The 22,096-nt window shown below is 51.9% G+C and overlaps 2 protein-coding genes across 7 annotated transcripts; one reads left to right on the top strand and one right to left on the bottom strand.

The window, feature by feature from the left end:
- Positions 1-3,090: 3,090 nt before the first annotated feature.
- Positions 3,091-7,145, top strand: CDC20 (cell division cycle 20). 4 transcript variants are annotated; one of them, XM_081223702.1, is made up of 11 exons: positions 3,091-3,196; positions 3,354-3,542; positions 3,657-3,805; positions 3,893-3,989; positions 4,172-4,300; positions 4,401-4,597; positions 4,717-4,811; positions 4,961-5,189; positions 5,346-5,471; positions 6,399-6,516; positions 6,886-7,145. In XM_081223702.1, exons 2-11 carry the CDS (start codon positions 3,362-3,364, stop codon positions 7,062-7,064), a joined length of 1,500 nt encoding a protein of 499 aa, XP_081079828.1. In that variant the 5' UTR covers positions 3,091-3,196; positions 3,354-3,361; the 3' UTR covers positions 7,065-7,145. The 4 variants fall into 4 exon arrangements, with proteins under 4 accessions (XP_081079828.1, XP_081079827.1, XP_081079826.1 ...); XM_081223701.1 differs by having other exon boundaries at positions 3,094-3,196; positions 3,333-3,542; XM_081223700.1 differs by having other exon boundaries at positions 3,123-3,226.
- Positions 7,146-7,319: 174 nt separating this feature from the next.
- Positions 7,320-12,178, bottom strand: ELOVL1 (ELOVL fatty acid elongase 1). Of its 3 annotated transcripts, XM_081223704.1 has the most exons (9): positions 12,036-12,121; positions 11,213-11,303; positions 9,456-9,515; positions 9,078-9,268; positions 8,820-8,900; positions 8,638-8,694; positions 8,443-8,548; positions 8,223-8,359; positions 7,320-8,046 (listed from the first exon to the last, which is right to left on the bottom strand). In XM_081223704.1, the coding sequence occupies exons 3-9, from the start codon at positions 9,499-9,501 to the stop codon at positions 7,825-7,827; spliced, it is 840 nt and encodes a 279-aa protein (XP_081079830.1). In that variant the 5' UTR covers positions 9,502-9,515; positions 11,213-11,303; positions 12,036-12,121; the 3' UTR covers positions 7,320-7,824. The 3 variants fall into 3 exon arrangements, with proteins under 3 accessions (XP_081079830.1, XP_081079829.1, XP_081079831.1); XM_081223703.1 differs by lacking the exon at positions 11,213-11,303 and having other exon boundaries at positions 12,036-12,178; XM_081223705.1 differs by lacking the exons at positions 11,213-11,303; positions 12,036-12,121 and adding an exon at positions 10,661-10,775.
- Between the last annotated feature and the right edge of the window lie 9,918 nt (positions 12,179-22,096).

Genomic DNA, 22,096 nt, shown 5'->3' with positions numbered 1-22,096 from the left:
CCTTTTACTTCCTAAATTCGGCCTCCTCTTCTCCGTCTCCACTGAGCTATTACTACAGCCTCTACCTAATATCTCTGCCTCCAGTCTCTCTCCCTAAATCCAACCTGTATGTTGCCTCCAGATTGATCTTCCTGTTCATCTCACTCCTTGCTCACTCCTTACCTCTAAATCTTTAGCTTGACCCTTCAGAACTGATCTCGTTCTCTTCTACTATTTCCCTGTGTGAGGATTAACGGTGTTAACTCAATGCCATGCATATAGTAAATAGTCAGTGTTTACAGGGTTATCTTTTTTTTAAATTAATTTTTAAATTTATTTTTGGCTGCATTGGGTCTTCGTTGCCGTGTGCAGGCTTTCTCTGGTTGCGGCGAGCGGGGGGCTACTCTTCGTTGCAGTGCGTGCGTGGGCTTCTTATTGCGGAGCACAGGCTCTAGGCGTGTGGGCTTCAGTAGATGTGGCACGCGGGCTCAGTAGTTGTGGCTCGCAGGCTCTAGAGTGCAGGCTCAGTAGTTGTGACGCACGGGCTTAGTTGCTCCGCGGGCATGTGGGATCTTCCCAGACCAAGGATCGAACCCGTGTCCCCTGCATTGGCAGGCGGATTCTTAACCACTGAGCCACCAGGGTAGTCCCTAGAGGGTTATCTTTATTTTTATCCCAACTAGGCTGTTCCACCCGCTGAATATCACCTATATTTTATTCCCTCCATGCCCTCTGCTTCCCTACATTCAGGTCCTTCTGGTGAGAGTTCCCCAATCCAAGCAGCTCCTCAGCCTCTAATTATCTATCTCTAAAGCCTTGTTCTCCTTCTCTCCAGCCTAAGAGGAATTGATCTTTCTCCCCTAGACTGAAAAAGCTCCCTGTGTTTTCTCTCCTCTTTCTTCCTGGGCAAGGGGCTTGTTCTACCCTCCTCCATTTCCTCTGGCTCTTCACCTTCAAAGATGCATAGGCATCTTGATGCTGGCATTCCCTCCAGCTCCCATGCACTGCCCTCTTTTTCACTCCCAAATTTCTTATACAAGTAGCCCATGCTTGCTGCCACCACGTTCCCCCCACCCTTCTTTCTGCAACCCCTTCCAGACGGTACCCAAGCACCACCTCGCCTGATCCCTTTCTCTCCAAGGTCACCGAAGACTTGTTTCCCAATAGCCAACTCTGACCTTTTCTGTCATCACTCTATTTGACCATTTTGTATCATATTAGAATCCCTCCAACTTCAAGGTCCATGTCAGTTATTATCTCCACTGGCTTCTTTCATTCCTTTATTTTTAAATGTTCACATTCCCTGAAGTTGTACTCTCATTTACCCTGTTGTTCTTTTCCTCTACAGTGACCCTTACACCAGAAGCTGCAAATTGCTCGCTATGTTCTGCCCTCAGAAATGTTTTGCTTGGCCCTTACCTGCACGGAAACTCTCACTGACTCCACAATGCCTGGCAGATAAAGTCCAAATTCCTTAGCTTAACATTTAAGGCCCTGACCAGCCTGACCTTTCTATGTCCTCTGGGGTTCAGGGACTCCCCATTTCCAATCCCAGGACATCTAACTCCTTGTTTTCCAAAGTAATTGGAAAGAGACAGCATGAATGCTTCAAAATTAAAAATAATAACAATATCATTTGGGTTAAGGGCCCCCAAATTTTCTCTGTCATCATCAGAGTTGATCTTAGGCTAATGATTGTAAACGTGATTTTTTTCTAGCCTCTCTCTGGGGCAGTGTAGCATATGGTTAGATTGCTGAGGTTAGTTAGATAGTTTGGCTCCACTAATTATTATGGCCTGTATGCCTTTGGACAAGTTTCAAACCTTTCCCTGATCAGGTTTCTTTTTTTGTAAAAATGGAATAAAGCATCTGCTTTAAGGGATTAAGGATTAAACGCAGTAATGTATGTAAACTGTTTAAACACCGAAGTTAGCAGATGGCCAGTAAATGGTACCCATGATTATTTTTATTATTGCTGCTTCACCTCTAAGCGTATCATACAATTCATTGAAATCATTATTAGAGCACGGATTGAATGGGAGTCAGGCCTGGACTCCTAACAACATGGGACCTCAGGCAAATCCTTTCTTGGGCCGCGGTTTCTTCACCTGTAAAATATGGGTATGGGGCTTCCCTGGTGGCGCAGTGGTTGAGAGTCCGCCTGCCGATGCAGGGGACACGGGTTCGTGCCCCGGTCCGGGAAGATCCCACATGCCACGGAGCGGCTGGGCCCGTGAGCCATGGCCGCTGGGCCGGCGCGTCCGGGGCCTGTGCTCCGCAACGGGAGAGGCCACAGCAGTGAGAGGCCCGCGTACCGCAAAAAAAAAAAAAAAAAAAAAAAAAAAAGGTATGTTGCTGGGACGGGGAGGGTGCACCATGTGCACATTAGACTAGCGGATCTCTAAAATTCCTTACAACTCTAAAGCCCCATGGGGGTGAGCCCCTGTTTCCCTCACAGGGCAGTCCAATCTTATCTCCCAGATAGGCAGATCTGAATCCTGAATCCTGATCTTTTTTCTTGACCATAAGGAATTCACCCCTCTTTCAGCCTCATTTTCCTTGTTTGTAAAACAACAACAAACAAAACAGTTTTTAAAAACAAACAAATGAGCTACTTCCTTCCTATCAGTGTTTCCGCAAGCACTAAGCTAACAGTGGACGCTCCCGCCTTCTTTCTGCTTCTAAGCTGCTCAGTCAACTCCTGCCCCCGCCTCCCCGCCCGCGGGCCGGCTGGCCGGCCACTGCCTGTAACCTTCTCTAAAAAGGCTCAAGTGCTTTAGGTCATTACGCCGAGTCCTGCACTTTGTATCATAAACACGACCCACAAGCAGAGTTAAGTGTGAAGGGCGGGTGCGGGGAGGCTGAGGAATGAATGGAAGCGACGGGGGAATGCCCGCAGCTCAGGCCCCGCCCCCAGACGCGACGCGCCCAGCCCCGCCCAGCCCCGCCCAGCCCCGCTTTCCGACGCCTGGTGGCGCAGGACCTGCCTTTGCCTCTCTCCCACCCTTCAAATCCCGCTCCACTGCTGGACTCCCGTGAGATCTGCGACTTGCCCCGGAAGACCCGCCCCCTGTGCCGTGGAGGCCAATGGGCAAGGGCGACGATTGCGACGGTTGGGTTTTGAAGGAGCCAATGAGTGCTCGGAGCGGAGAGTTTAAGAAGCGTAAATCCGCACTGCTAAGGCCGGTCTGGGATCCGAGTCTGCTTTGAGCTGACGGTGAGAGGCGGCTGGGCCGAGCGAACCGGGGTGAGGCCGCGGCCGGGGGTGCCGGGCTGGGAGGGGCTGCGGCCGGGGTGGCCCTGTGTGGTCGGCCGTCCCAGAGCACGGTCGCCTTTCTTCCTCCGGGGCTCAGCGGGTAGCCCTCTCCCTCCAGACACTCCCATGGCCCAGTTCGTGTTCGAGAGTGACCTGCACTCGCTGCTGCAGCTGGATACACCCATCCCCAATGCACCCCCTGCGCGCTGGCAGCGCAAGGCGAAGGAAGCCGCGGGGCCGGCCCCCTCGCCTATGCGGGCAGCCAACCGATCCCACAGCGCCGGCAGGACCCCGGGCCGAACTCCCGGTCAGTGGGGTGCGGCGGGACGCGGGCAGGAAGAGGGAAGGGCTGAGAACAGCCTTCACGACTGCTCCCATGGGAGCCTGTTGTGACAGTCTGGCTTCCCTCTCCCTGCCCCAGGCAAATCCAGCTCCAAGATTCAGACCACTCCCAGCAAACCTGGCGGTGACCGCTATATCCCCCATCGCAGTGCTTCCCAGATGGAGGTCGCTAGCTTCCTCCTGAGCAAGGAGAACCAGCCCGAAGACAGTCAGACGCCCACCAAGAAGGTATGTGTCCCAGGGGGGCTTAAGGCAGGAAGCCGATCTGTATAATCTGAATAATACCACCACCTCACCACCACCTTTATGTGCCAGGAACATCAGAAAGCATGGGCTTTGAACCTGAACGGTTTTGATGTGGAGGAAGCCAAGATCCTTCGGCTCAGTGGAAAACCCCAAAATGCCCCAGAGGGTAAGACTTGAAGTTTTCAGCTCTTGGAGGGAGGTGTCATTCCATCCCCAGGGCTCGGGATAGATGAGATGGCTCTTCCCACCTAAGACTGAGGGGAGGGAAGGTGCTTCTCTGGCCTTCCTGGTTAGGGGCAGGGGGAGGTGTCAATTCTCCCAGTGTCTAGACCCACTCCGTTGCCACAGGTTACCAGAACAGACTGAAAGTACTCTATAGCCAGAAGGCCACGCCCAGCTCCAGCAGGAAGACCTGCCGTTACATTCCTTCCCTGCCAGACCGGATCCTGGACGCCCCTGAAATCCGGAATGACTACTGTAAGTGCAGCCTTCTCCCTGTCCGGTGGATGGAGAAAAAGGGAGAGAGAGGGACTAGGCAAACTAGAAAGCTCATGCTCTTCCCTTCCCCTTCTGGCAGACCTGAACCTTGTGGATTGGAGCTCTGGGAATGTACTGGCTGTGGCTTTGGACAACAGTGTGTACTTGTGGAGTGCTAGCTCTGGTGACATCCTGCAGCTGCTGCAATTGGAGCAGCCTGGGGACTATATATCTTCTGTGGCCTGGATCAAAGAGGGCAACTACCTGGCTGTGGGCACCAGCAGTGCTGAGGTGCAGGTGAGACTTGTCCCTGTGCTGCAGCTCTATTGTTCCCCAGAACAAGACCCCCAGGGGTCTTGCCCAGCAGGAGGATGTTAATGCCAAGTCCTGATCTTCATGGTCTTCTCTCTCTGTAGCTATGGGATGTGCAACAGCAGAAACGGCTTCGAAACATGACCAGTCATTCTGCCCGAGTGGGCTCCCTCTGTTGGAATAGCTATATCCTGTCCAGGTTAGTGGTTTTTGCTAGTCTGTCACAAAATCAGTCTATGATTTTGGCCCCCTCTCCCCGGACTGTACACCTCTGAACTGAAGCAGCTCTGGCCTGCTGGTGGCGTTTGGCACTGCTATAGGACCTGATTCCCTTCTCCCCTCCTGCAGTGGCTCACGCTCTGGCCACATCCACCACCATGATGTTCGGGTAGCAGAACACCATGTGGCCACATTGAGTGGCCATAGCCAGGAAGTGTGTGGGCTGCGCTGGGCCCCAGATGGACGACATTTAGCCAGTGGCGGCAACGATAACTTGGTCAACGTGTGGCCTAGTGCTCCTGGAGAAAGTGGCTGGGTTCCTCTGCAGACATTCACCCAGCATCAAGGGGCTGTCAAGGTGAGAGTGGGGCTGGGCTGGGCTGGGCCTCTGCAGACTCTCACTCAGAACCTCTGGGGACATGGGATGGTGGCATTGGACTGGGTTAATCTGTGAGCCCTATAGCTCTGTGTCTAGCTCTAGTACCTGCTGACCCCAACTTTTTATCACACCTAGGCTGTAGCTTGGTGTCCCTGGCAGCCCAATGTCCTGGCAACTGGAGGGGGCACAAGTGATCGACACATTCGTATCTGGAACGTCTGCTCTGGGGCCTGTCTGAGTGCTGTGGATGCCCATTCCCAGGTAGTCTTCCTCATTCCAGCCTCTCACTCCCAGATGTGTTCTTAATTCTATATAGCCGTCCTGGGCAACCACGTCCCCTCCAGCGGCTTCACCGATGCTATACCCTGATGGTTTCCAAACTTCTAACTCAGCTCTCCCTTATGAGCTCCAGACCCACGTTTCCAACAGTCCACAGAGAGCTTGTCTCTAACGCCATGTGCTATAGGTGGCACCACCCTAATATGTCCCAAATTAAACTTGTCACTTCTCCTTGCCTCCCTGAAATGTGTTCCTCCTCCTCCTATGTTGCTGTGAGGGACACCACTCAGAAACCTGAAAAACCTAGAATCTTTCATCCTCCCCACCTAGTCACCAAGACATTTCAGTCTTACCTCAGAATATCATTTACACGTGTGCCCTCCCCTCGGCCTCATCCTTCTCCCCAGTGGAGGCTCACAGCACTGGTCTTTTCATCTCTCTCCCAGTCTGTCCTCTACACTGGTCTGGGTGGTCTGTTTCTGTCCTCTTTAAACCCTGCAAGGGCTCCCTATCACCTACAGTATATAATCCATATGCTTTAGAATGATATTTGAGGCCCTTGCTGGTGTGTCTCCCTGCAAGCACTGCAGCTTCCTCTCTTGCCAGCCCCCTGCCCAGCACATGCAGCCTTCATTCTAACCTTGGGGTCAGGTTCAAATTCTGGCTCTGCCTCCTACTAACTTAACTTGCATGTGATCTTAAGCAACTCGCTGAACTTCCTTCTGCTTGATTCCTGATCTGTAAAGTGAGTAACAGTTATAACTCTCAAAAGGCTTTTGTAAGGACTACAGTCATTCAAGTCTGAGTCCGTAGCACCTGGTAGGGCGGCTAACACCACGGTGGACTTGGTTCTGATTTGAGTAGCGTTGGCCCTATGTACGTCATGCCCATGCCAGTCCCTCTCCACAGGTGTGCTCCATCCTCTGGTCTCCCCACTACAAGGAGCTCATCTCAGGCCATGGCTTTGCCCAGAACCAGCTGGTTATTTGGAAGTACCCAACCATGGCGAAGGTGGCTGAGCTGAAAGGTAGGTGCTAAGTGACAGGAGCCAGAAACAAAAGGGCATGTATTGTATGACTATTTATATGAAATGTCCAGAAGAGGCAAATGCAGAGAGGGAGAAAACAGATTAATGGCTGCTAGAGGCTGAGGGGAGAGGGTAATGAGGACTTTCTTTATGGAGTGATGAAAAAATTCTGGAATTACTGTCATGATGGTTGCACAACTCTGTGAATATACTAGGAACCAATGAACTGTACACTTTAAAAGGATGAACTTTATAGCGTGTGAATTGTTAATTATCTCAGACTGTTATAAACAAGCTCTCAAAATTGGAAGGCTATAGGTATCTACCTTCATTTGTACTGCTCTCACTTTTTCCCTCCTCATGCCCCAGGTCACACAGCCCGGGTCCTTAGTCTGACCATGAGCCCAGATGGGGCTACAGTGGCATCAGCAGCAGCAGATGAGACCCTGCGGCTGTGGCGCTGCTTTGAGTTGGACGCTGCCCGGCGGTGGGAGCGGGAGAAGGCCAGTGCAGCCAAAAGCAGCCTCATCCACCAAGGCATCCGTTAAGGACCAACTCATCTCAGTTTTTTTGCATTTTTTTTTTTTTTTTTTTTTTTACTTTTCTAATAAAGTCACGTCTCTCTCTTCTCCTGGCATGACCTCTGTCCCAGCAGCCTTCCCAGGGGCTCCTCTCTACTGCGATCAGAGAGCTAGAAACATCCATCCTGTGGGCACCTTGACCATCCCTCCTGTTTGCAGACAGGCTGGCAGGCTTTGTACCCACCTCCTCCATTCACACATGTACACACACAGCCTCAGCGGTTTCCTCTGTCACTTTTAATGAAGACATAAAGGAGTGAGCAGCCTCCACAGGCTGTATTCCCAGGCCCCCACCACCCTGACCTTTGGCCAAGAAGCTCCTACTTCAGTGTGGGGTGGAGAAGGAGGGAGCCTGGGTCCACGGTGACAGATTATTGCTGACCTCTTCAGTGTGAGGAAAAAGGCCACAAGACCCTGGTGGGGGCCAGCCCTGAGTGCTCCTCCGCCACGTGTAAGGCAGGGAGGGGGAAGTAAGTGTCCAGCCCTTTCAGCCCCTGGCTCTGCAGTGGCAGAGGGCAACGAGGCCATGTCCCTGGGGCTGGCCAGAAGAGGAGGAATGGAAGCAGTGGCCCGTGTGTACCAGCTGTGGGGAGCAGAGGGCCTGTCCCCTGCTCAGTCCTGACCACATAAGCCCTGGTCACAGGTGTAGCTGGGGAGGACAATGACAGATGCTGCCCGAGGTGCAGTCCTGAGGCACTTAGGTGGGCGCCTAGCTAAGCCACGTTTCTCAGTTAGCCTTGACTTTGGCAGTACCTGGAGCTCCATTTTGCTGAAGTACACGGGGCAGCCGCTTGCCTTTGGTGTAAGACTGATACCAGAAATTGGAGAAGAGCAAGAAGAAGATGGTGCCGTACATCCAGATGAGGTGGATGATGATTGGATACTGGTAGTTACAGCTGGGCATGAAGTAGTACTGGGAGATGTGCAGCGAGACCAGGACAAACTGGATCTAGGACAGAAAGGCAAGGGTCAAAGGGCACAGTGAGAGGACTGGAGGGAAAGGGGGTAGAGAAACAGAATGCTGAGTAGGGAGGGCTGGGGTCAAAGGTGAAGTAGGCTGGCTAAAGGTAGGATCCAGACCAGAATGTTCAGGGGACGGTTGTAGGTCAGGCTCAGGCCCCTCACCAGCTGGACAGCTGTCATGTGCTTTTTCCACCAAAGGTAGGGCTGAGCCACAGGGCCAAGGGCAGACAATCCATAGTACAGGTACATGACGACGTGCACAGAGGAGTTGATCATGGCGTGGAAAGAGCCCATTCCTCCTGTGCGTGGACAATCAGGACCTGAGTTGGGCCTCTGGTCCCCAGTGCCCGTCCCTTCTCCCCCAGTGGTCTTCACCACTCACCTGGGGCAAATTTTACCCCCCACCACCAGCTCCAGGGAAGCACTGAGTGGTGGAAGACATGTAGGAAGGTCACCTGTCCATCTTTCTTCCGGAGAATAAAGATCACCTGAGAGAAAAGTGGGGTAAGGGGTTTCAGAGCCACGGCCTCTCACTCCTTTCTCCCCACAAGTTCTCGAATCTCATGTAACTACTCACCGTGTCCATCAGCTCAATGAACTTGGAGAACAGGAAGAGCCAGGCCACTCGAACCATCTGTAAGAAGTCAGGGCTGCCTTAGGACCGCCAAGAGCCTCTCTAAACTGGCTCATGAGCACAGGGCACGTCCAAACTGCTCCTATCCCCAGGTTGCTAAGGACCTGGCCTCCGTCCCCACTTACCCTCAGTGCCTCTGGGTTGTTGGAAAAGTCCACTGGGTCGCAGCGCCAGGTATAGGTACTCAGCCAGCCAGACATCAGGAACTATGAAGGGGTGTGGATTAGACGGCCAGACTCCCCTCCCTCCCCCAAGTCTCTTCTGTTCTCTAGACGGAGAAATAGAGCTGAGCCTCTCTGGAAAGGAGATGCCATGCTCTGGCCCTAGGGCCTGCCCCTTATCCTGCCAGCAGGAATTAAAGCCTAGGCATCCTGGAGGCCCACCTCATAGACGATGTAGAGGGAAAATGCCACCAGTGAGAAGTTGTAGACAACCATGAAGCTGCGGAGCTGGAAGGGCTTCCGATTGGCCATGATGCGAGGCCCAAGTGAAAGAACGAAGTACACGTAGGTCAGGAGGACAGAGGTCATTAGCAGGGGGGACCCCATCAGAGGGTAGCCCTGGATCCGGGGATCTGTGAATAAGGGTCAAAGGAGTCAGGAAGGGTCACAGAGTCCAAAGGGTCCCCACCAGGTGTACAGACATGAGGTCAGGTCACAAAGGGTCAAGGGATTTGAAGGGACTCTCCACCATTAGGAGACAGCCCTAGATCCAGGGATCCCAGGGTGGGAGCGAGAAAGGGTTGGAGGACAGCATCTCACCTGCATGCTTCATCATGTCCTGGTACAAGTTCACAACAGCCTCCATCCTGGCTAAGGACTCTGGTGAGGTAGGGAGGATGGGTGTCAGACAGGGCCGACTGTGTTCCCCCCACCCCCCAATTTCACCCCTGACCCACAGACAGGACACAGACCAGACAGGACAACTCCCAACACCTCACTGCAGAAAGGACAGAGCAGTGAGAGGAAGGAATTGCTGGGGACTAGGGTGAGGAGGAGGCCGCTCGGGGTGGGGGGCGGGATCTGCTTCCCGCATACCCTGCCTGCCTGGGAAGGGCTCTTCCGCCCTTCCTCTCCACACCTTCCTCTCCTCTCCCTACGCTCTGCTCCTCTCCAGAGATTTTTACTTCCTGACCTCCCCTCCCTTCTTCCACAAGAGGACTCTCAATTTCTGGTCTCTTTCCAGAGAGTCTTACCTCCTCCCAACAGGGAACTCACCTCCAGAACGAACCTCCTCTCCCTTCCTCGCCAGTCCCTCATCTCTCCAGCCCTGGGGTCTTCCTTCTCTCCAGGGGTCCTCCCCTTCAACTTCTCCTGCCCCATTTCAGGTTGCACATCTCCCGGGATGGTCCCTCCTGTCCTCTCCCCTGCTGAGTCACCCCCTCGGGCTCTCCTCTGCCCTCCTTGGCTCTCACCTCCAGCCTCTCCTCTCTGGCGCTCTCCTCTCACCCTCCCTCTCCAGGAGCCTGGCTCTTTGAGACTCCGGCCCTGGCGGCTCCACCTGTCTGACTAGATCTGGCAGCAGCCCCGCCCTCTGCCTGCCCCGCTGTACTGCACATGGGGTGGAGGGTGGGTCCAGGCCACAGGTCAGTACCTGGGGGACCCACCAGGATTAAGAAAGCCAAGTAAAGCCCAGGACTCACCACCCACCCACCCCAGACCAGTCAGATGAGCTAAGGTTCTAGGTTTTGGCTAGAAACCTCCCAGGACGCCAGCCCCAGGCCTAGCCTTGGCCCAAAGAGAACTGCTGAAAACCCACACCCAGCATCCCCTCCTAAATTCTCAGTCTGTCCTACTTCAGAATGGGTACCATCACCCTTCTCTCCCAGGGAGGGGCAGGGAGTGGCATGTGAGGAGGTGGGGAGTGGGGGAGGTCTCAGGAATCTTCCCCTCCCTCAAGGAAGGGGTCCTAATGGGCTAGGCCCTCTTCCCCTCAGAGCCTGAAAGAATGTCGGGGGAGGGCTCACCGGGACACAAAAGCCTTGGCCCAGGCGGAGGACAGCCTGGGACTCGAGGCAGTCCCGGAGGGGCAAGGCATTCCCCGAACAGCCAGGACAGCAGATGCTCTGCGAGCTGCCTGCACTCTGGTCGGCCAGGCTCCCTCTACCCAGAGAAGCACCTGTGCAGGTACTAAGTGAAGAACACATCTTCTGACACAGCTACGGAGGCTGCACATGCGCCCCTCACACACACACATGTCACAGACGCTCCCCCAACTTCCATGCCGACCCACAACTGCCCCATCAAGGTCAGGCTCCAAGTCCTCCCATACACACAGCCCCTGTCACAGCTCCCCGCCACCAACGACAGCTCGCCAGTGGCTACAGCACACACGTGCACGCAGAGCCCACCTGGCTCCTGCAGGCTGCAAGTGCCCTCCTCTGACACTCTGACCACCCGGACAAGTCTTCATGGACTTTGACATGCATGGTCTCTAACACTCAGGCCTGCTCCTAGCTACGTTCACACTGGCAAACACACCCAAACACACACACACTCTTTCACAGGACCCGCATTACCATGTGCAAGTGCTTGTGCTCAAACGCAGGTTTCCTCACACGTCTGAGTCTCAGATGAACGTGGTCACATACATAAACTCACACAGCCCACCTGCAGGTGAACGAACGCAACATCACCCACACCGTGTGCAGACATATACCTGTCCTGGGTCAGGCACACCCACAGCTCTCTTTTCACGGATGGCAGTCACCATTCTTCATTCATTCATTCATTCACAATCAGACTTTCGTTGGCTGCTTATTCTGGGGTAGGGCCTACCCAGAGGCACGCGATCTAACACACAGTTCCTGCCCGACCCATGTTAGCTTGCCAGCTTGTTATCTCCCAGGCTCTCTCAGCCACCATCCCCAAGTTCACCTCCCCCCAGCCTACACACGCATGCACCCTGGAGGTCAGGGGTGGCTCGAGGCTTCTGGAAGGACCTCTCCCCAAGTTTGAGCAGAATCTGGGTGTGTCCCCAGTGGGGGAACTCAGTCTGGTCCTTCCTTCCTTTCAGATGGATGAAAGGGAAAGGCAGACAGGCAAAGGAAGGGGGCGGTGGCGGTGCACAAGGGCGCCAAGGGGAGGAAGGAGTAAGAGGGGGAGAGGGGCAAGAGAAGGAGGTGGTAGAGGAAGGCCCAGGTTCAAGCAAATGGGGGCCTGACGGGAGGGAGGCTGCTGGGGAGGCCCAGCCCCGGAGAGCTGGGACCTCCCACCCACCCTCCCCAGGAACGGCCTCGCCCACAGCCTGGGCAGGGCAGGGCAGGGCAGGGCAGGCCGGGCGGCCCAGCGGGGCAGGGGCCTGGGCACGTGGCGAGCCCGCCCTGGGAGGTCCCGACTCACCAGTGGGGGCCAGGCGGGCAGTCGTGGTGGGCTCGGAAGGAGCAGGGCCGGAGAGGTATCCCCAGGGCCAGGCTGCCTGCCACTTCCTCATCTGCTGGGCCGACTTTCTGTCACCAGAGGGGGAGGGGGCGGGCCGGGTGGGGGGCGCCCGCTGATTGGGCCGCGGGCTGAGGCAGGAGGGGCCGACCAGCCCCGTCTCTGCTGGGCCCGCGGGGTGGGGGCGGGCCGCCGGGCCCCGGGCAGGAAGCACGCCCAGCCCCTGCTCCCTACCCTTTCCCGCCGCATCGCCTCCCGTCTCCGTCAGCTCGCGCGGCCTGGCTCCGGCCCGCCCCAGTTGCACCCTGCGCCTTCCTGACGTTCGGCCCGCGCATGGCCTCATTCTGGGCCCTCTGGGGGTTTATCCACCAGCTAGACCAACACAGCTTCTTTCGTGGCCGGTCCACCCGGCCTGGGACCCTGGGAAAAGTTCCAGGGTCAGCCCTCCCCGCAAAGAGCTCCCTCTCTAGAGGGTGGGACCGGAGGGGTGGGCTGCAGGCAGCCTGTGTGTGTGCAGAGAGCGGACTCGGGGCAGCGGGGAGGTCTCAGCCCGAGGGAGAGGCTGCGCGGGGAAGCCTTCCCTACCAGCCCATAAACTTGGATGAGCCTAGCGTTAGGAGTTGCTGAGAGGATTGTGTGGGCTGGAGGTGGGAGAATACAAGTAGCCTGGGGCAGCAACAGTTAGTGAATCACTGGCTACACTGGCCTTCAAGGTAGTACAAGGAAAAAAAAAGGGAAGTGAAGCCAGCTGTGGCTGAATGTAGCGGTCTTGAAGGCCAAATGGAGCAGTTTGGTTTCTTCTGGAAGCAGAGGACACACAAGAGTTTTGAGGAGGCTACAATCAGACCTGTATTGTTAAATATTCATCACATATTTATCGACCACCTACGGGGTTAAGTGCTGGTGGCACATCAATGAACAAGGCAGGTGCCGTCCCTGTATGAGGTTTACCGCCCAGCCCAATCACTTTGCTCTGGCGTCCAGTGAGATGAGGGTACTGGGGGGGAGACCAGGTGAGAGAGCACCCTGACCTGAGAAGGTTTGGAAACTGACGGGATTGGAGAAGCAGACACTGGAGATTTCCCCAAGACAGCTGGACCCTCTCTGTACACTTAGCTGTGTGTCTGGCTCCGTGCGCTCTCCCCTCCCTCCTCCACACACTCACCAACTAGACTGAACTATTGGGGGTGAGGACTAGGTTTCTGCGAAATGAAATCTGTATCTCCAGCAGCTCCTGAAACAGTGCTAATAACTGCATACAGGATTGTATGATGTACACGTGGAGTTCAGAGGAGGTGGTGGTTTGGAAGAAACAATGTATTCGTCGGTGGTGGGATCTAGCTATGTGGAAGTTTAGTCTTAGAGTTAAGAGGTCAGAGCCAAAGTACAGCTATGATCGAGCCCATTAGTACCTACGCTTGAAAGGAAATGGCAAAAGAATTCAACTATTCAAAAGGCTCAAACTTCTTAGCATGGTACACGAAGGGCTACCTGATCTGGCCCTCAGCCTCCCATTCTACCAGTGCTATTCTCCTGGGCCACGTCCTATGCTTCAACTGTTCCCCAAGGATATCAGTGTCTTTCATATCCCCCCACCCCTCCAAGCCTTGTCTCCCAACTCAATACAAGGTACCAGCCACTCTCCCAGGCAATAAATCAGTCCCTGCCTTCGCTTCCACAATCTCCCTGCAATTCAATTATCTGCATGCCCCCTCACTATGTTTTAGTTGTCTCTGTACCTCTAGCATCTGGCCTAATGTCAGACTCATTTGACCCTCCACAATGTTTGTGGAATATTAGAGTGAATGAGAAATGTGAGAAGTGGAAGAGAGGTCAAGGGACCCAGAGTCAAGTGGGGAAAACATTAAGAATTCAAAAGACTTTCTACTTCCCTTGGGGTGGCACTACCTGTTGAGTCAATAAATATTTACTGTGTTAGGTATACTTCAGTGGCTTTGGGGGTCACACCTAACGCCAAAGGCCTGAATTTAAATCTTCCAGTTAGTACCTATATGACTTAATGTAAGTGGCTGAACCTCCATAAAATGTGAACAACAGTACCTGTCTCACAGGATTGTTGTGAAGATTAAAGGAGATGACCCATGTAAAGTGCTCAGCACTGCTTCTATCTTGACATATCATAGACAAGGGGGGAAGCAAGAAGGTATATACTTGTATGTAGATTCATGAGCATTCATTTAACAAACATTTCCTAAATGCTTACTGTGTGCAAAGCACTGTTCAGAGAGCACTATTGAGAGGTTTTGGACTAAGTGTCCATCTAGAGATGAACAAAGTAGACTATTATAAATGATGAAACAGTTCCAGAGGTCCGTTAGAGGACTTCAACTATCCATTACTCACCTGGACCACATGGGTAAATGACCACAGCAATCCCTCAGTAAATGCCCACTGACTACATGAATGAACATGCCCAAAGACTCACTTCCTTCAGTTCCTGTCCTAGTCCTAGGAGAAAGCGTCTTTAAATATCTGATATAGACCACCTACCCAGGTCCTACCAAATGGTATCTCCATGGCTCTGGGGTTACTGCAAAATACTCACAGTCTAGACGAGACAACAGACATCTAAATTAACAATTACAGAAGCGTGTGGTGAGTATTCCCACAGAGTGGTGAGTATTCCCACAGAGATAAACCCAGAGAGTTAAGAGAGCACCTAGGGGGGCACCTTACCCCAAGGTGGGGATTAGTTCTTGAAGGCTTCAAAGAAATGACACCAAAGCTGAGCATTAAAGGACGCTTTCTAGAAGGCAGGGAAATGTATTCCAGGCAGAGGGAAGCATGTGTGTGAAGGCATAGAAGCAGGAGATGTGGCAGGTTTGGGGAGCTCTGGGTAGTTTGGTGTGGCTCCAGCCCAAAGGTCGTATAGCTAAGGGGGAAATGTCAGCAAGAGTCAGTTACAAAGAGCCCTGTATGCCTCGCTTGGTAAGAAGTTTGGATTTAGTTGTTTATCTTTTTCAGCCCTGGCTACACACTAGAATCACCTGGGAAGTTTTAAAAATATCAGCCTGGCTCTCACCTCCAGATTGATTCTAAGGGTTGTTGTTAATGGGAAAGGGCTTGAGCGTGTTTATGTGCTGTGTGGAAGACAATGAGATCCAGCACACACGGAGGGGATAGCCTTTGGCTCAAGAGAACACCTCACAGGCTGAAATATACAGAAAAGAAGGATAGGGCTTCCCTGGTGGCGCAGTGGTTGAGAGTCTGCCTGCCGATGCAGGGGACACGGGTTCGTGCCCCGGTCCGGGAGGATCCCACATGCCGCGGAGAGGCTGGGCCCGTGAGCCACGGCCGCTGAGCCTGCGCGTCCGGGGCCTGTGCTCCGCAACGTGAGAGGCCACAGCAGTGAGAGGCCCGCGTACCGCAAAAAAGAAAAAAAAGAAAAAGAAGGATAACTTTGTCAGTGGACTGGGAGGAAATGGGATCATTTGGGACCTGCAGAGAAGCTAGGATGAAGGCCTTGGAGGTATGAGGGTCCGCAGAAGGGTACCTACACCAGGGGCAGGCTGATGAACTGGAGAAGTTGAAGGGGTCCAGGAACTGTCTTGATAAGGATAAAGGCCAGGTGTGCGTGTGGGTAGGGAAGAATAGGCAGTCCAACAGCTGAAACTCCCCCTGAAATACCTGGCACCTTCCTGACTAACAGGAAGTGACATGACAACTTCCCCTTGGCCCCATCGTCTCTGACTCACATCTCACTCACGGCTCTCTGAGGGGCCTTTCTCCATCCTCTTTCCCCAGAAGATAAACTACTGATTTACTGTCTCCAAGGTTCAGCCTGAAAACCACCATCTGTATGAATGCTAACAACTCTGTTTCCCCGATTATGCAGCTTTACATGTTTCTGCAGAAAAACTAAAGGTAAATGGGATCACAGAAGCAGGAAAAATGGGAAAAGGTATGCCTGTATGTGCATGAGTGGGTGAGGGAGGGAGCAGGTGAAGCCGTGGAGGGAACAGGGCATGGGAGACACAGGGGAACTGGCTGAGAACAAGAGGCACTGAGGGTCGAGGCTGAGAGACAGCAGGAGCGGCAGGTAGAAAGGGAAGCAGCCTCCCAGGGCCTGTGTCAAGCTTCTCCCTTCCCCATCCTGTAAAGGGCAAAGGGCGCTTTCTACACAGTACCCACACAGAGGAGCTGAGCAGAGGGCTGAGTCCGTGAGGACAGTGGAGTGAAGACGAGGGTGAAGGGCTCATCAGTTAATCATTCTGCATGTCCCTGGGCCTTAGCTCACTAGTGTCCTCTGCCTAAGGCTGGGACCTTGGCTGAAGGAAAGGCATCTGGCCAGCAGAAGATAGAGACTGCATGCAAACAGTCATCACACCATCTGGAATTTGGGGATTGCCTGGACCCTTGAGAGGTCAGGGGCAAGGTCTGATCCATCGTAGGTAGCCAATACCAATGCATTATGGGTAGTGTTCAGTGTTCACTGAACTGAAGTAACGAAACTCAGCTTGGGGGAGAGGGCTGTGATAGAATGTGCAGGAAGAGCTCTGGAGAGAGAAAAGGGAAGGCATTTGGTGAGGGGACAATCCAGGGGAGGTTATCAAGATGGAAGAAAGAGAGTTAGCAAGATCTGGAAGATGTGGGAGAAGGGCCAAAAGGGGAAAAGAGGAAACGCAGCTTACTCTTCAATACTTTCTCTGGCAAGTGTAGGGCCAGCTGCTTTCCATATGCTCTTATGGTTCAGTCCTGTAAGGTAAGTACTATTATCACTGCTTAACAGATGGAAAAAAAAAAAAATCAGAAAGGGTGAAGGATTTTCTCGAGGTCACACAGCAAATGAGGTGGAAGCAACATAGATGTTCCAAGCTGAGGAAAAAGTGTGGACAAAGGGATGGATGGAGGGAAGCACAGGACGGGAGTAGAGAATTGCAATTGATTCTGTTTGGCTAAAGGATATGGTGAGTGAAAGGCCTTCATTTGCTAGGTTAAAAAGGAGGTTGGCCCCAAATCATGAAGTGTTTTAAATGAAAGACTGAGGAGTTTTATTTGTACTGGGATGCCCCTGAAGATTTTTAAGGGGTTGGTATGATCCCCATTGTTATTGATAAAGAAAAACCTGGTGAGAGTGAGATTATCAAGAGGAAAGCAGAGGAAGGGAGAGCAGGTGGGAGACCAGCTCAGAGGCACAGGTGTGACACAGTGAGGGCCTAACCTAGAGCAATGGAGTGAGAAGGAAGAAGAGGGGATAGAGCAGAGAGAGGACCCAGAACTGGCAGCAAACTTGGCTGGATAATGCAGGTGGAGCAGGATGGAGGAAGTGAATGCAGTCTGGGACATCCGGAGTTTGAGGAAGGGTGGCACATTCCTCAGGCAATCTGAAACACAGGACTGCACGCTTAGGAGAAAGGATGAGTTTCGGGGGGAAAAATATCTGCGGATTGTCTGTAGAGATGAAACCACACAAAGTGGACCGTAGTAGCTCTAGGTCTGGTCGTATACAAATACTGTCCCATCCCCCTGTTTTCATCTCCTTCAGGGAATTCCTGTCCCACTCCACTGGCCCTTTAATCATGGTGTTCTCTCCACTTCCCCCAATGCTCCTCATGGCACAGAATCCAAGCAGCAACAATCAGAGTTCTTTCATGGGATGAGCTACATGCGGTAGAGTGGAGAAACGCAGAGACAGAGAGCCTAGATGACACTGGAGCCCCTGACCCACCTGGCGCTGGTCACCCTTCAACTCCACATCCGCATAACCCAAATCCAGTTGGGTCTCTCTCTCTCTCTCTCTCTCTCTCTCTCTCTCTCTCTCTTTTTATTTTTTTCAGTTAAGCTAGTTTAATTGTAATATGTTGCAATCAAATATACCATGTGATAAAAACGAGATTGCTCAGGAGAGAGTAGGAGAAGAATATTATTAGCATTTCAGTGCTAACTATATGCCTGGAGGCCCTTGTGTGCTCTTCTAAGAGGCTTGGACTTTATCCTGTAGAAAATTAAGAGCTACTTAAAGGTTTAAATTGAATTTTAAATATGCTCGGTGGAAGGTACCTTTCTGAGGTCGGTGCTATAATCCCATTTTACAGAGGTAGAGATTGAGGTTCTTGGAAGTGAAGTAACTGGCCTAAGGTCACACAATGGATAAGTGTCCAGGTCAGGTATAATTTAAGAATGGTCAAGTGTACAGGGGAGGAGGTGGTAAAGACTTTACAGAAGTAGGTGCCACTGGGAGGATGAATTGTTCACTAGGTGAACAGGGGTTTGGAGCAGGAAAAAGAGAGGGCAGACATACCAAGGAGAGGGCAGAGCATGTGTAAGGTATGGAGGTGTGAGACAGGACCTGACCTGCAGGTGTTGCCGACAGCTTAGAGTACAGTGGCAAGAACCAGGAAGTTGCCATGGCAAAACAAGGCCTGAAGCACTGGTGGTGAGTGTGAGGAAGAGGCAAGCATGGAGCTCTGGTTTGTGGTACCCAGTGAATCACACAGCCACCCGTGAAGACCTGAGCCCGGATTGAGGAAGCACAGACAGAGGAGAGAACATATCCCAGCTGCACAGAGAGACCTCTGAGTGGTGAAGGGTCTCCTTTAGAGATGGGATGTAGGCAGACTGTGGAACTGAGTCTTCAGCTGGTGTGGACAGGGAACAGACACAGTTTAGAAGGGAGGAAAAGGAACATTGCCAGTGAGGGAGCTTGTCATCTGATCTCAAATCAAAATCACACAATTTAAGAGATCAAACTGGGCTTTAATAGAAGAGTGTAGGTGACAACTAAGTGCGAGAAAGTTCACACAACTAGATTTGAAAATGTCTTATCACATCAGGCAAACCAATATAAAAATGCTCCAGTGCCTGTTCTGCACATCGTGGGGGATGAAACGTGCCCAGAGGGTCTCTCCTGACACGTGAGCATAGCTGTATGCACAGATGAGCTGCAGAGGGAGGAAGAGTTACCTCCTCATAGAGGGACTGGTCAATCATTGACTTAAGCAACAACTACTGACAGCAGACTTCTAGACACTACCCTGAAGACAGTTAATATTTGCTGAGCTTCTACTAGTGTCAGGCACACTATTCTAAACACTTTGTATGTATTCATGTATTTAAACTTCACAGCATCCCCCAAAATAAGGAAACTGAGGCACAGAGAGGTAAATCAACTTGCTTAAGGCCACGCAGCTAGTCGGTGGCACGGCTAGAATTTGAACCGAGGCAGTCTGGCACTAGAAACTGCTCTTTTAACCAAAATGCTACATTATACTCTCCCTCCAAAGTCAACCTTATAATAATAATAATAGCAGCAACTACCACTTAACGTGTTTATGATGGTCCAGATGCCATAGTATGCCAGGCATGCACATTTCTTGCCAAAGATCATATGGCTCCCAGACGGAAGAACTGGATTCAAACCTTGGCAGTTCAGGGTGCTTGAACTTGGGGGACAATAAAGAGCAGCAGGAGCTAGAATAAGTTTGTACAAGTACAAATGTGGAGCGGAAAATAGGAGGTCATTGACCTTACCTGGTGGAAGCGGCACTGGGTTGTAGACAGACTGGGTTGATGGAAAGCTTCACAAAGGAGTGACTCGTGAGCTGAATTTTGAAAGATAAGATTGAGTATTCATCACAGAACGATGGGGCAAAATGTTCCATGCAGAGGGAACAGTGGGACTAAAGGAATGGAGTCTGTTACATTCAGGAAACTTCAAGCAGTTTGAAGTGGGTGTCAGGACAATACAGAAAATAAGTCAGAAGTCAGGGGCTAGATCACACAGAATCCTACTTGCCTTTCCAGGAAATCTGAGCTGTTTTTCAAACTTCCACTGAAGTAAATGTGAAAAAAAAAAAAAAAAAAGGAAGAAGAAAGAAATATCCCCAGAGAATCTAATGGCTAATTATGAAGCCCTTCAGACTAGTAGGAATTCTTTGAAGTCTATTTTCTTTTACTGCATGCATGATAATTCTGCATTCTGCTTAAATTATTTACCCTCGAGTAAAATGGGCATTCTAGGATGATTTTTTTTAAACATTTACTTATTTATTTATTTAGGCTGCTCCGGGTCTTAGCTGCGGCACGCGGGATCTTCGTTGCAGCATGCAGACTTCTTAGTTGTGGCATGCGGACTCTTAGTTGTGGCATGCATGTGGGATCTAGCTCCCTGACCAGGGATCGAACCCGGGCCCCCTGCATTGGGAGTGTGAAGTCTTACCCACTGGACTACCAGGGAAGTCCCTCTAGGATGATTTTTATCCTGCAACTTTCAGTATGCCTAGCACATTGCCCCTACCAACCTGCCAGGTATGTGGACCCCAGTTTGAGAAACATGGGAAGGAAACTATCAAAAGGATTTTAATCAAGGGAGTAATGTGATCAGACCTGCAGTTTAGATAGATGTATCTGGCAGCCATATGGAAGATGAGTTGGAGTGGGCAAGACTGGATACAGGGAGTCTGAACAATACTTTTAGGGTGAGAGGCCCAGGGCCTAAACTGCAGGGCAGGATCCTGGGGAGACAGAATCGACAGGATTTAGTATCTGATTGAGTTGGGGGGGAGGTTTTAGGATGGCTTCCATAGACCTGGCTTAGGTCACACTTAGGATATTAGAAAAGAAACAGGTTTGAAGGGAAAGATGATTGGATTTGGACATTGAGAACCTGAGGTACTTGTGGATCATATGAGCAGAGATACCCAATAGGCATCTGCAAGTCAGCAAAGAGGTCTGGGCTGAAAATAAAACCTGTTTGAGTTATGTACATAAAGGTGGTGGTCACAAAGAGAGCAGGTAGAATAAGAAAAGAGGGTTAAGGACAGAGTACTGGAGAATAACAACATTCAAGAAGCAGGCAGAGGGCTTTCCTGGTGGCGCAGTGGTTGAGAGTCCACCTGCTGATGCAGGGGACACGGGTTCGTGCCCCGGTCCGGGAAGATCCCACATGCCGTGGAGCGGCTGGGCCCGTGAGCCATGGCCGCTGAGCCTGCGTGTCCGGAGCCTGTGCTCCGCAACGGGAGAGGCCACAACAGTGAGAGGCCCGCGTACCTCAAAAAAAAAAAAAAAAAAAAGAAGCAGGCAGAGGGGGACTTCCCTGGTGGTGCGGTGGTTAAGACCCTGTGCTCCCAATGCAGGGGGGCCTGGGTTCCATCCCTGGTCAGGGAACGAGATCCCACATGCATGCCGCAACTAAGAGTCTGCATGCCACAACTAAGGAGCCCGCCTACCGCAACTAAGACCCAGCGCAACCGAATAAATAAATAAACGCTTTTTTTGAAAATAAAAAATAAGCAGGCAGAGGGACAAAAGGCCAAAAGCTGCAGAGAAGGAATGGCCAGAGAGGTGGGAACCGGTGAAGGGCAAGAGGTGAAAAGTTAATGGCCAGCACTGTTAAACACCATGGAGATAAGTAAGAAATATAAGGACTGATAAAAGTCTGGATTTAGCCATCAGGTCAGCAGTGATCTGAGACAGGGTAGTTCCCGAGGAAGGGTGGAAGTGGGGCTAAAGAGCGAATGGGAGGTGTGCAGGAAAATGGTAGGCTCTGTATTTCACGAGCGTGACTGTGAGTCCGTAAGTGGGGACACGGGCTCAAGAAGGACTAACATGGAAGGATACTAACCAGGGCCATGAAAATGGCTGCAGCCCAGAGAAATTAGTACAAAAAAAGAAATAAGGATGCTCTACATTTGGGGTGTGGGCCAGAGAAGAAGAAGAATCAAAATGACCATAAACTAGGGACATTCGGGTGAGGGCCAGGGAAGGCAGTGGAATGGCCGAGGGAAAGCAGGAAGGGGAGCAGCCTAGGGCTCCTTGGATTTGATTTAGTAGGGAAGGTTATCATGACATGGAAAAGTATAATTTACTGCTTTCATGGGGGAGTCTCTCTGGTACATATATCTTGCCCAGGGGAGAGAGGGGGATACCTGAGTGGGAAGGTGACTTCTGGCATTCAATGCATTTATCTCTGTGGTAACTTACTACCTCTTTGATGAATTTTCACTAAAGAACTAGTGAAAGCTAGAAAGCAATTTTAGGGAAGTGATCTAGAGAGATGTGGGTTT

This window comes from Mesoplodon bidens (assembly GCF_964165515.1).
Source record: "Mesoplodon bidens genome assembly, chromosome: 2".
NCBI lineage: Eukaryota > Metazoa > Chordata > Mammalia > Artiodactyla > Ziphiidae > Mesoplodon > Mesoplodon bidens.
The sequence above is the reverse complement of the archived record's forward strand: the minus strand, read 5'-3'. Positions and strand labels throughout refer to the sequence as shown.